At 40.1% G+C, this 13,216-nt stretch overlaps 1 protein-coding gene across 1 annotated transcript; it reads right to left on the reverse strand.

The window, feature by feature from the left end:
- Positions 1–258: 258 nt before the first annotated feature.
- On the reverse strand, positions 259–1,410 carry LOC141561993 (putative E3 ubiquitin-protein ligase TRIML1). The gene has a single exon (XM_074302025.1). It carries the CDS (start codon positions 1,408–1,410, stop codon positions 259–261), a length of 1,152 nt encoding a protein of 383 aa, XP_074158126.1.
- Between the last annotated feature and the right edge of the window lie 11,806 nt (positions 1,411–13,216).

The following is a 13,216-nucleotide window of genomic DNA, read 5'->3' on the forward strand; positions in this document are numbered from 1 at the left end:
TCCTCAGGCCTTGTCTCCTATTCTGCTACCCACCTCCCCATCCCAATTAGCTTCTGGAAAAGCAGCCACCAAAGGGGAAAAATGATCTTTTTACGTTAAGAATTCTTAACAAAGAACACAGTATTTTTTTGGTTTAAATAATCACACTTTATTGTCCATTCAACAGAAATACAGAGTAATAGAGTATCCCTGGCAGTGTTCCACCCAGTCACTTTTGCTAAAGGGTCATCCTTAGTAATTAGGAACTCTGACTGGCCTCTACTGTGCACTCTTAGGGCAAATGATGAGTGAACCAGGGGTGCTCTGGTCTTGGAGAAGGCAAGGAGAGAAATAAGGGCGAAGAGGCCCTTCCAAATCTATGTTTGGGTTACTGTAAACAATGGCTCTGTATGTGACATCATAAAATGCTATTTCTTGCCTTTCACAATCAAGAAAAATGCCCAATTTGTGCAGAGGCTGGCTCAACTGAATGGTCTTTTCTGAAGTGTACAAGAAGAAACCATTTCCAGATGTAAATGCTGTGATGGCCAAGACATCTTCCCAACTGAATCTCCCTCCTGAATCATTACAGACGCCCAAAGCCCACCCCGTCTGGTCTTCCAACTCTACTTCCCAGTAGTGGGTGCCTGAGATGAATTTCTGGGTTCCTAAAACCCCGAGAACAGGATGAAATCTCTCTGTGTTGTGAGGCAGGTCTTGACGGGTGCTTCCATAGTGCACCCTCTTCAAATCTTCAGACAGGATGAGATGAGGATGGGCTGATTCAGGATCAAGGGTTATATCCCTGTGGAAACTCATGAGAAATTCTCCCATGCCTGTAATGGAGCAGATAGGCCAGGGAAGGAAAGGAAACTCTGGCCTTTGGAGTAGTTCTTCCTTTTTTTTCAAAGTGTCTGGTGCCGCCTGGATCATTTCCAAGGCTAGCATGTCCAAATTCTGCTCCACTTCTAACATCATTTGTTTCAGCTTTTGTATTTCTGGTAACACCTTCATCTCATGCTCTGCTAGTTTGAGCAGGTTGCTTGTGGATGCCTCAACAAAACTTTTTTCATATATAGATTTTTCTTCCATTAAGAATTGTTGCAGTTTCCCATATTCACAAACAGCTGCCACTTTCAAAGTGGAGGAACGCTCTATGAATTGTGCCTCTCTTCTTCTCAATGTGTCCAGTGCAGTTTGACACTTCTCTTTTTTCTTCTGTATGATCCTCCATATCTGCAGGAGCTTGTTCTTGCTCTTGTCAGCTGCTGTCTCCAAGGGAAGGACTTTGTGGTCCTTGAGTTCTGGGCCCGAGAAGCAAGAATCAAAGAGGGGTCTCTGGCCTTCCTCACAGAAGAATATCACTTGTTCTCCCTGTTGATCACAGGTGCTCAGGCTCACGTCTTTGTGCAGCAGGTGGTTTTGGCTCATCTTGCCAGTTGTGCACTGGGTCTGCAGGTTCCTTCTGAGCAGCAAGGCAGCCTCCCTAAGCAATGACTCCTCTGCACTCTGTGTGAGTTAAGGTTTCAGTGACTCCCTCAGTGCCCTGGAGAAGACACTCTGTGCACTCTCAGTCACCCAGTCAGGAAGGTAGTTCAGGCTCATGCAAGCAAGGGAGACCTACCTGGAGGTTTTTTAATGAAACTCTGTCTATAGATGATGCCAAGCCTCTGATTCCTTCCTTTTCAGGTCTGGAGAGAGCTAGCTCCTTCCCTTCAGCTCTGGCAGCAAAAGATATGGGCACTGAGCTGTGTGAGCCTTTTTAAATCTCCTCCCCTGCTTAGCCATTCTCTTAACTCCACCCTCAAATAAGTGAGAACTCTTGTCTTTTGAGAGGACTTCCACTCCCTGCTTCAGGGCTGAGTTCTCACCTTTCTTCTAATCCCACCTTTCAGAGTCAGCCTCTCTAGAGAAGGAAACTCCTTCCCTCCTTCTGAGTACATGGAAAGATCTCCTGATTGGGTCACTTAGCAGTGACATTCTCACCTGCAAGCCTCAAGATATCACCTTTTTGATGTACTGACATGGAAACATGGCAAAGAAAGACGCCCAGCCCCCACCCCAAACAAAAACTTTTTTTTTCCCCAAACTGCTTCCCACCCATGGCTCCTATGAAGAAAACATGTACCAACCTTTGCTTTCTCTCCCCCTTAGTTTCCACTTTGGCTCTCATTACATACTTATGATTCTATCACTGGATCAAGAAGTCTTAGCATTTTTAGTATATGTTTTTTAGAAGAACATTATTTCTGATTGCTATCTTTTTAAATGTTCATCTCAGAAAGAAGATTGTCTTCTTCCTTTTGGTTATGCCACAAAGGATTTGTGAACTGAGGCAGCTGTTACTTTTTTTTTTTAATTGTTTCACCTTTAAGTTCCTTTTATTGACTCCTCAAAAGGTGAGAACTCCCACTTTCTAAAATTCTTCCACTCTCTCCACTGGAGTTTGTCCTCTTAAAATATAATACATCAATATATATTTATTTTATTTCAATTAAAATAGACTTTAATCTGGACACCTGGTGACTGCATCTATCCTATTCTAGGTTGTATTCCAGGCTGGGATACCTCTGACAAGGGGCACCAAATGTCCTACAAGAGAAGGGTAGAAAAACAGAATGACACAATGGAAGTACCTTTGGCATAATATCTTGCTTCAAGTTCCTATTTGGTTGTGGACTAATTTATTGCAATCCTTCAAAACATCTTTATAGCTTTACCTATTACATTTTCTTATTTCATGCCAGATCTTTGAGTCTGCTATGATCCTCTAGTAGTATTCTGACTCAAAACAATAGACATTCCATACCCAACTCCCAAGGCCTGCAAAGAAGAGAACTTTTGTCCCTTTTCTTTCTTTATTTGTTTGCTTCCTTACTCCTTTGGTTGTTCATTGATTCATATAGTCTTTTAGCCTTCCAAGTGTTGTTCTCCCTCCCTTTCTACTAGAAATTTTTCCCTTCACTTTTGCTCTCCTCAGGCCTTGTCTCCTATTCTGCTACCCACCTCCCCATCCCAATTAGCTTCTGGAAAAGCAGCCACCAAAGGGGAAAAATGATCTTTTTACGTTAAGAATTCTTAAGAAGGAACACAGTATTTTCTTGGTTTAAATAATCACACTTTATTGTCCATTCAACAGAAATACAGAGAAATAGAGTATCCCTGGCAGTGTTCCACCCAGTCACTTTTGCTAAAGGGTCATCCTTAGTAATTAGGAACTCTGACTGGCCTCTACTGTGCACTCTTAGGGCAAATGATGAGTGAACCAGGGGTGCTCTGGTCTTGGGGAAGGCAAGGAGAGAAATAAGGGCGAAGAGGGCCTTCCAAATCTATGTTTGGGTTACTGTAAACAATGGCTCTGTATGTGACATCATAAAATGCTATTTCTTGCCTTTCACAATCAAGAAAAATGCCCACTTTGTGCAGAGGTTGGCTCAACTGAATGGTCTTTTCTGAAGTGTACAAGAAGAAACCATTTCCAGATGTGAATGCTGTGATGGCCAAGACATCTTCCCAACTGAATCTCCCTCCTGAATCATTACAGACGCCCAAAGCCCACCCCGTCTTGTCTTCCACCTCTACTTCCCAGTAGTGGGTGCCTGAGATGAATTTCTGGGTTCCTAAAACCCCGAGAGCAGGATGAAATCTCTCTGTGTTGTCAGGCAGGTCTTGACGGGTGCTTCCATAGTGCACCCTCTTCAAATCTTCAGACAGGATGAGATGAGGATGGGCTGATTCAGGATCAAGAGTTATATCCCTGTGGAAACTCATGAGAAATTCTCTCATGCCTGTAATGGAGCAGATAGGCCAGGGAAGGAAAGGAAACTCTGGCCTTTGGAGTAGTTCTTCCTTTTTTTTCAAAGTGTCTGGTGCAGCCTGGATCATTTCCAAGGGCAGCATGTCCAAATTCTGCTCCACTTCTAACATCATTTGTTTCAGATTTTGTGTTTCTGGTAACACCTTCATCTCATGCTCTGCTAGTTTGAGCAGGTTGCTTGTGGATGCCTCACCAAAACTTTTTTCGTATATAAATTTTTCTTCCATTAAGAATAGTTGCAGTTGCCTATATTGAGAACTAGTTAACACTTTCAAAGTGCAGGAACTCTCAGTAAATTGTGCCTTTCTTCTTCTCAATGTGTCCAGTGCAGTTTGACACTTCTCTTTTTTCTTCTGTATGATCCTCCATATCTGCAGGAGCTTGTTCTTGCTCTTGTCAGCTGCTGTCTCCAAGGGAATGACTTGGTGGTCCTTGAGTTCTGGGCCCGAGAAGCAAGAATCAAAGAGGGGTCTCTGGCCTTCCTCACAGAAGAATATCACTTGTTCTCCCTGTTGATCACAGGTGCTCAGGTTCAAGTCTTTGTGCAGCAGGTGATTTTGGCTCATCTTGCCAGTGGTGCACTGGGTCTGCAGGTTCCTTCTGAGCAGCAAGGCAGCCTCCCTAAGCAATGACTCCTCTGCACTCTGTGTGGGTTAAGGTTTCAGTGACTCCCTCAGTGCCCGGGAGAAGACACTCTGTGCACTCTCAGTCAGGAAGGTAGTTCAGGCTCATGCAAGCAAGGGAGACCTACCTGGAGGTTTTTTAATGAAACTCTGGTATGGATGATCCCAAGCGTCTGATTCCTTCCTTTTCAGGTCTGGAGAGAGCTAGCTCCTTCCCTTCAGCTCTGGCAGCAAAAGATATGGGCACTGAGCTGTGTGAGCCTTTTTAAATCTCCTCCCCTGCTTAGCCATTCTCTTAACTCCACCCTCAAATAAGTGAGAACTCTTGTCTTTTGAGAGGACTTCCACTCCCTGCTTCAGGGCTGAGTTCTCACCTTTCTTCTAATCCCACCTTTCAGAGTCAGCCTCTCTAGAGAAGGAAACTCCTTCCCTCCTTCTGAGTACATGGAAAGATCTCCTGATTGAGTCACTTAGCAGTGACATTCTCACCTGCAAGCCTCAAGATATCACCTTTTTGATGTACTGACATGGAAACATGGCAAAGAAAGACGCCCAGCCCCCACTCCAAACAAAATCTTTTTTTTTTTCCCCAAACTGCTTCCTACCCATGGCTCCTATGAAGAAAACATGTACCAACCTTTGCTATCCCTCCCCCTTAGTTTCCACTTTGGCTCTCATTACATACTTATGATTCTATCACTGGATCAAGATGTCTTAGCATTTTTAGTATATGCTTTTTAGAAGAACATTATTTCTGATTGCTATCTTTTTAAATGTTCATCTCAGAAAGAAGATTGTCTTCTTCCTTTTGGTTATGCCACAAAGGATTTGTGAACTGAGGCAGCTGTTACTTTTTTTTTTAATTGTTTCACCTTTAATTTCCTTTTATTGACTCCTCAAAAGGTGAGAACTCCCACTTTCTAAAATTCTTCCACTCTCTCCACTGGAGTTTGTCCTCTTAAAATATAATACATCAATATATATTTATTTTATTTCAATGAAAATAGACTTTAATCTGGACACCTGGAGACTGCATCTATCCTATTCTAGGTTGTATTCCAGGCTGGGATACCTCTGACAAGGGGCACCAAATGTCCTACAAGAGAAGGGTAGAAAAACAGAATGACACAATGGAAGTACCTTTGGCATAATATCTTGCTTCAAGTTCCTATTTGGTTGTGGACTAATTTATTGCAATCCTTCAAAACATCTTTATAGCTGTACCTATTACATTTTCTTATTTCATGCCAGATCTTTGAGTCTGCTATGATCCTCTAGTAGTATTCTGACTCAAAACAATAGACATTCCATACCCAACTCCCAAGGCCTGCAAAGAAGAGAACTTTTGTCCCTTTTCTTTCTTTATTTGTTTGCTTCCTTACTCCTTTGGTTGTTCATTGATTCATATAGTCTTTTAGCCTTCCAAGTGTTGTTCTCCCTCCCTTTCTACTAGAAATTTTTCCCTTCACTTTTGCTCTCCTCAGGCCTTGTCTCCTATTCTGCTACCCACCTCCCCATCCCAATTAGCTTCTGGAAAAGCAGCCACCAAAGGGGAAAAATGATCTTTTTACGTTAAGAATTCTTAAGAAGGAACACAGTATTTTCTTGGTTTAAATAATCACACTTTATTGTCCATTCAACAGAAATACAGAGAAATAGAGTATCCCTGGCAGTGTTCCACCCAGTCACTTTTGCTAAAGGGTCATCCTTAGTAATTAGGAACTCTGACTGGCCTCTACTGTGCACTCTTAGGGCAAATGATGAGTGAACCAGGGGTGCTCTGGTCTTGGAGAAGGCAAGGAGAGAAATAAGGGCGAAGAGGCCCTTCCAAATCTATGTTTGGGTTACTGTAAACAATGGCTCTGTATGTGACATCATAAAATGCTATTTCTTGCCTTTCACAATCAAGAAAAATGCCCACTTTGTGCAGAGGTTGGCTCAACTGAATGGTCTTTTCTGAAGTGTACAAGAAGAAACCATTTCCAGATGTGAATGCTGTGATGGCCAAGACATCTTCCCAACTGAATCTCCCTCCTGAATCATTACAGACGCCCAAAGCCCACCCCGTCTTGTCTTCCAACTCTACTTCCCAGTAGTGGGTGCCTGAGATGAATTTCTGGGTTCCTAAAACCCCGAGAGCAGGATGAAATCTCTCTGTGTTGTCAGGCAGGTCTTGACGGGTGCTTCCATAGTGCACCCTCTTCAAATCTTCAGACAGGATGAGATGAGGATGGGCTGATTCAGGATCAAGAGTTATATCCCTGTGGAAACTCATGAGAAATTCTCTCATGCCTGTAATGGAGCAGATAGGCCAGGGAAGGAAAGGAAACTCTGGCCTTTGGAGTAGTTCTTCCTTTTTTTTCAAAGTGTCTGGTGCAGCCTGGATCATTTCCAAGGGCAGCATGTCCAAATTCTGCTCCACTTCTAACATCATTTGTTTCAGATTTTGTGTTTCTGGTAACACCTTCATCTCATGCTCTGCTAGTTTGAGCAGGTTGCTTGTGGATGCCTCACCAAAACTTTTTTTCGTATATAAATTTTTCTTCCATTAAGAATAGTTGCAGTTGCCTATATTGAGAACTAGTTAACACTTTCAAAGTGCAGGAACTCTCAGTAAATTGTGCCTTTCTTCTTCTCAATGTGTCCAGTGCAGTTTGACACTTCTCTTTTTTCTTCTGTATGATCCTCCATATCTGCAGGAGCTTGTTCTTGCTCTTGTCAGCTGCTGTCTCCAAGGGAATGACTTGGTGGTCCTTGAGTTCTGGGCCCGAGAAGCAAGAATCAAAGAGGGGTCTCTGGCCTTCCTCACAGAAGAATATCACTTGTTCTCCCTGTTGATCACAGGTGCTCAGGTTCAAGTCTTTGTGCAGCAGGTGATTTTGGCTCATCTTGCCAGTGGTGCACTGGGTCTGCAGGTTCCTTCTGAGCAGCAAGGCAGCCTCCCTAAGCAATGACTCCTCTGCACTCTGTGTGGGTTAAGGTTTCAGTGACTCCCTCAGTGCCCTGGAGAAGACACTCTGTGCACTCTCAGTCACCCAGTCAGGAAGGTAGTTCAGGCTCATGCAAGCAAGGGAGACCTACCTGGAGGTTTTTTAAATGAAACTCTGGTATGGATGATCCCAAGCGTCTGATTCCTTCCTTTTCAGGTCTGGAGAGAGCTAGCTCCTTCCCTTCAGCTCTGGCAGCAAAAGATATGGGCACTGAGCTGTGTGAGCCTTTTTAAATCTCCTCCCCTGCTTAGCCATTCTCTTAACTCCACCCTCAAAAAGGTGAGAACTCTTGTCTTTTGAGAGGACTTCCACTCCCTGCTTCAGGGCTGAGTTCTCACCTTTCTTCTAATCCCACCCTTCAGAGTCAGCCTCTCTAGAGAAGGAAACTCCTAACCTCCTTCTGAGTACATGGAAAGATCTCCTGATTGGGTCACTTAGCAGTGACATTCTCACCTGCAAGCCTCAAGATATCACCTTTTTGATGTGCTGACATGGAAACATGGCAAAGAAAGACGCCCAGCCCCCACCCCAAACAAAATCTTTTTTTTTTCCCCAAACTGCTTCCCACCCATGGCTCCTATGAAGAAAACATGTACCAACCTTTGCTATCCCTCCCCCTTAGTTTCCACTTTGGCTCTCATTACATACTTATGATTCTATCACTGGATCAAGATGTCTTAGCATTTTTAGTATATGCTTTTTATTTTTTTTTTTTTTTTTTTATTATATATATATATATATATATTTTATAATATTATCCCTTGTATTCATTTTTCCAATTTACCCCCCCTCCCTTTATTCCCTCCCCCCGACGACAGGCAATACCATACATTTTACATGTGTTACAATATAGTCTAGGTACAATACATGTGTGCGAATATCACTTTCTTGTTGCACAATAAACATTAGAATCCGAAGGTACATGCAACCTGGGCAGACAGATATTAGTGCTAACAATTTTCATTCCCCTCCCAGTGTTTCTTCTCTGGGTGCAGCTACCTCTGTCCATCATTGATCAACTGGAAGTGAGTTGGATCTTCTTTATGTTGAAGATTTCCACTTCCATCAGAATACATCCTCATACAGCATTGTTGTTGAAGTGTACAGTGATCTTCTGGTTCTGCTCATTTCACTCAGCATCAGTTGATTTAAGTCTCTCCAGGCCTCTCTATATTCCTCCTGTTGGTCATTTCTTACCGAGCAATAATATTCCATAACCTTCATATACCACAATTTACCCAACCATTCTCCAACTGATGGACATCCATTCATCCTCCAGTTTCTAGCTACAACAAAAAGAGCTGCCACAAACATTTTGGCACATATATGTCTCTTTCCGCTCTTTAGTATTTCTTTGGGATATAATCCCAGTAGTAGCGCTGCTGGGTCAAAGGGTATGCACAGTTTGATAACTTTTTGGGCATAATTCCAGATTGCTCTCCAGAATGGCTGGATTCTTTCACAACTCCACCAGCAATGTATTAGTGTCCCAGTTTTCCCACATCCCCTCCAACATTTGTCATTATTTGTTCCTGTCATCTTAGCCAATCTGACAGGTGTGTAGTGGTATCTCAGAGTGGTCTTAATTTGCATTTCTCTGATCAGTAGTGATTTGGAACACTCTTTCATGTGAGTGGATATAGTTTCAATTTCTTCCTCTGAGAATTGTCTGTTCATATCCTTTGACCATTTATCAATTGGAGAATGGTTCGGTTTCTTATAAATTTGGGTCAGTTCTCTATATATTTTGGAAATGAGACCTTTGTCAGAACCTTTGTTTTTAAAAATATTTTCCCAATTTGTTACTTCCCTTCTAATCTTGTTTGCATTAGTATTATTTGTACAGAAACTTTTTAGTTTGATGTAATCAAAATCTTCTATTTTGTGATCAATAATGATCTCTAGTTCTCCTCTGGTCATAAATTCCTTCCTCCTCCACAAGTCTGAGAGGTAGATTATCCTCTGTTCCTCTAATCTATTTATTATCTCCCTCTTTATGCCTAAATCATGGACCCATTTTGATCTTATCTTGGTATATGGTGTTAAGTGTGGATCCATATCTAATTTCTGCCATACTAATTTCCAGTTTTCCCAACAGTTTTTTCCGAATAATGAATTTTTATCCCTAATGTTGGAATCTTTGGGTTTGTCAAAGATTAGATTGCTATAGATGTATCCTTTTTTGTCCTTTGTATCTAATCTGTTCCACTGATCTACCGGTCTATTTCGTAGCCAATACCAAATGGTTTTGGTGACTGCTGCTATATAATATAGCTTTAGATCAGGTACACTTAGACCACCTTCCTCTGAGTTTTTTTTCATTAGTTCCCTTGCAATTCTTGACCTTTTATTCTTCCATATGAATTTTGTTGTTATTTTTTCTAGGTCATTAAAATAGTTTCTTGGGAGTCTGATTGGTATAGCACTAAATAAATAGATTAGTTTGGGGAGTATTGTCATCTTTATTATATTCGCTCGGCCTATCCAAGAGCACTGAATGTCTTTCCAATTATTTAAATCTGACTTTATTTTTGTGGCAAGTGTTTTGTAATTTTTCTCATATAATTCCTGACTTTTCTTTGGTAGATGGATTCCCAAATATTTTATACTCTCAACATTTGTTTGGAATGGAATTTCTCTTTGTATCTCTTGCTGTTGCATTTTGTTAGTGATATATAAAAATGCCGAGGATTTATGTGGATTTATTTTGTATCCTGCCACTTTGCTGAAATTTTGAATTATTTCTAGTAGCTTTTTAGCAGAGTCTTTGGGGTTCTCTAAGTATACCATCATGTCATCTGCAAAAAGTGATAGTTTGATTTCCTCATTTCCTACTCTAATTCCTTGAATCTCTTTCTCGGCTCTTATTGCCGAGGCTAGCGTTTCTAGTACTATATTGAATAGTAATGGTGATAGTGGGCAACCTTGTTTCACTCCTGATCTTACTGGGAAAGGTTGCAGTTTATTTCTATTGCATATTATGCTTACTGACGGTCTTAAATATATACTCCTGATTATTCTAAGGAATAATCCATTTATTCCTATACTCTCAAGAGTTTTTAGTAGGAATGGATGTTGGATTTTGTCAAATGCTTTTTCTGCATCTATTGAGATGATCATATGGTTCTTATTAATTTGATTATTAATATGGTCAATTATATTAATAGTTTTCCTAATATTAAACCAGCCCTGCATTCCTGGAATAAATCCTACTTGATCATAGTGTATTATCTTGGAGATGATTTTCTGAAGTCTTTTTGCTAATATCTTATTTAAGATTTTAGCATCAATATTCATTAAGGAGATTGGTCTATAATTTTCTTTCTCAGTTTTCGATCTACCAGGTTTAGGTATCAGTACCATGTCTGTGTCATAAAAGGAGTTTGGTAGGACTCCTTCATCCCCTATTTTTTCAAATAATTTATATAACATTGGGGCTAATTGTTCTTTAAATGTTTGGTAGAATTCACATGTGAATCCATCTGGCCCTGGGGATTTTTTCCTGGGGAGTTGATTAATAGCTTGTTCTATTTCTTTTTCTGAAATGGGACTATTTAAGCAATTTATCTCCTCCTCTGTTAATCTAGGGAGCCTATATTTTTGGAGAAAGTCATCCATTTCACTTAAGTTATCAAATTTATTGGCATAAAGTTGGGCAAAGTAACTCCTTATTATTTCTCTAATTTCCTCTTCATTGGTGGAAAGATCCCCCTTTTCATTTGTAAGACTATCAATTTGATTTTCCTCTTTCTTTTTTTTGATCAAATTTACCAAAGGTTTATCTATTTTATTGGCTTTTTCATAAAACCAACTCTTGGTTTTATTTATTAATTCAATAGTTTTTTTACTTTCAATTTTATTGATTTCTCCTTTTAATTTTTGTATTTCGAGTTTAATTTTTGGTTGGGGGTTTATAATTTGGTCTTTTTCTAGCCTTTTAAGTTGTAAGCCCAATTCGTTAATCTTCTCTTTCTCAATTTTCTTCAAATAAGCCTCTAAAGATATAAAATTTCCCCTTATTACTGCTTTAGCTGCATCCCAAAGATTTTGATATGATGTCTCATCATTATCATTATCTTGGGTGAAATTGTTAATTGTTTCTATAATTTGTTCTTTCACCCAGTCATTCTTTAAGATGAGATTATTCAGTTTCCAATTACTTTTTGGTCTATTTACCCCTAACTTTTTACTGAATGTAGCTTTTATTGCATTGTGATCTGAGCAGAAGGCATTTATTATTTCTGCCTTCCTACATTTAATTTTGAGATCTTTATGTCCTAATATATGGTCAATTTTTGTATAGGATCCATGAACTGCTGAGAAGAAAGTATATTCCTTCCTATTGCCATTCAGTTTTCTCCAAAGGTCTATCATACCTAGTTTTTCTAATGTTCTATTTACTTTTTTAATTTCTTTCTTGTTTGTTTTGTGGTTTGATTTGTCTAAATCTGAGAGTGCAAGGTTGAGATCTCCCACTATTATAGTTTTACTGTCTATTTCTTCTTGCAGTTCTCTTAACTTTTCCTTTAGAAAGTTAGATGCTATACCACTTGGTGCATATATGTTTAGTATTGATATGGCTTCATTATTTATGCTACCTTTCAGCAGGATATAGTTTCCTTCCTTATCTTTTTTAACGAGATCTACTTCTGCTTTTGCTTGATCTGAGATAAGGATAGCTACCCCTGCTTTTTTGGCTTTACCTGAAGCATAATAAGCTCTGTTCCAACCTTTTACCTTTACTCTGTATGTATCTCCCTGCTTTAAGTGTGTTTCCTGTAGACAACATATTGTAGGGTTCTGCTTTTTGATCCAATCTGCTATCCGTCTCCGTTTGATGGGATCGTTCATCCCATTTACATTTACAGTTAAAATTACTAATTCTGTATTTCCTGCCATCGTATTATCCCCAGATTATACTTTTTTCCCTTGACCCCCCTGATCCCCCTCCCCGATATTTAATTTACAGACCCCCCTTGTGACGCGCAACCCTCCCTCTTTTTTTTTTTTTTTTTTTTTTAGGATCCCTCCCCCCTCCCTCCAAGACCCTTCACTTATTCTCCTTTTCCTTTCCCCTTTTCCTCTCCCCCCTTTTAATGAGGTGAGAGAAAATTCTCTGAAAAACAAATATGTTAATTATTTACTCTTTGAGCCTCTTCTGATGAGAGTAAGATTCACACAATGATTCTCCCCCTCACTAAGTTCCCTCAGATATGGTGTATTTTCTATGTCTCTTCCTGGGATGTAGTTTCCCTCTTTTTATCACTCCTTCCCCTTTTTCTGAACCGACCTCCTTCCCTTTACCACACCCCCCTTTTTTTCTTTTATATCAGTAAAATCAAATTATCCTTGAGTATTTTTTATATACCCACAACAAAGTTACAGTTCTCAAGGGTTCTGTGTACCTTTTTCTGTTTCTCTTCAGTCTTGTGGATGTAGATCAAATTTTTTGTTTAAGTCTGGTTTTTTTCTTAGAAACATATAGAATTCCTCTGTTTCATTGAATGACCATCTTCTTCCATGGAAAAAGATGCTAAACTTAGCTGGGTAGTTCATTCTTGGTTGCAGTCCTTGATCTTTTGCCTTTCGGAATATCAGGTTCCAGGCCCTTCTATCTTTTAATGTGGAGGCAGCCAGATCTTGGGTGACCCTTATTGTGGCACCTTGGTATTTAAATTGTTTTTTTCTAGCTGCTTGCAGGATTTTCTCCTTTGTGTGGTAATTCTGCAGCTTAGCCACAATATTCCGTGGTGTTCTTTTTTTAGGGTCTATTTCAGAAGGAGTTCGATGAATTCTTTCCACATCTA

Source organism: Sminthopsis crassicaudata, chromosome 3 (assembly GCF_048593235.1).
Source record: "Sminthopsis crassicaudata isolate SCR6 chromosome 3, ASM4859323v1, whole genome shotgun sequence".
NCBI classification, from domain to species: Eukaryota; Metazoa; Chordata; class Mammalia; order Dasyuromorphia; family Dasyuridae; genus Sminthopsis; species Sminthopsis crassicaudata.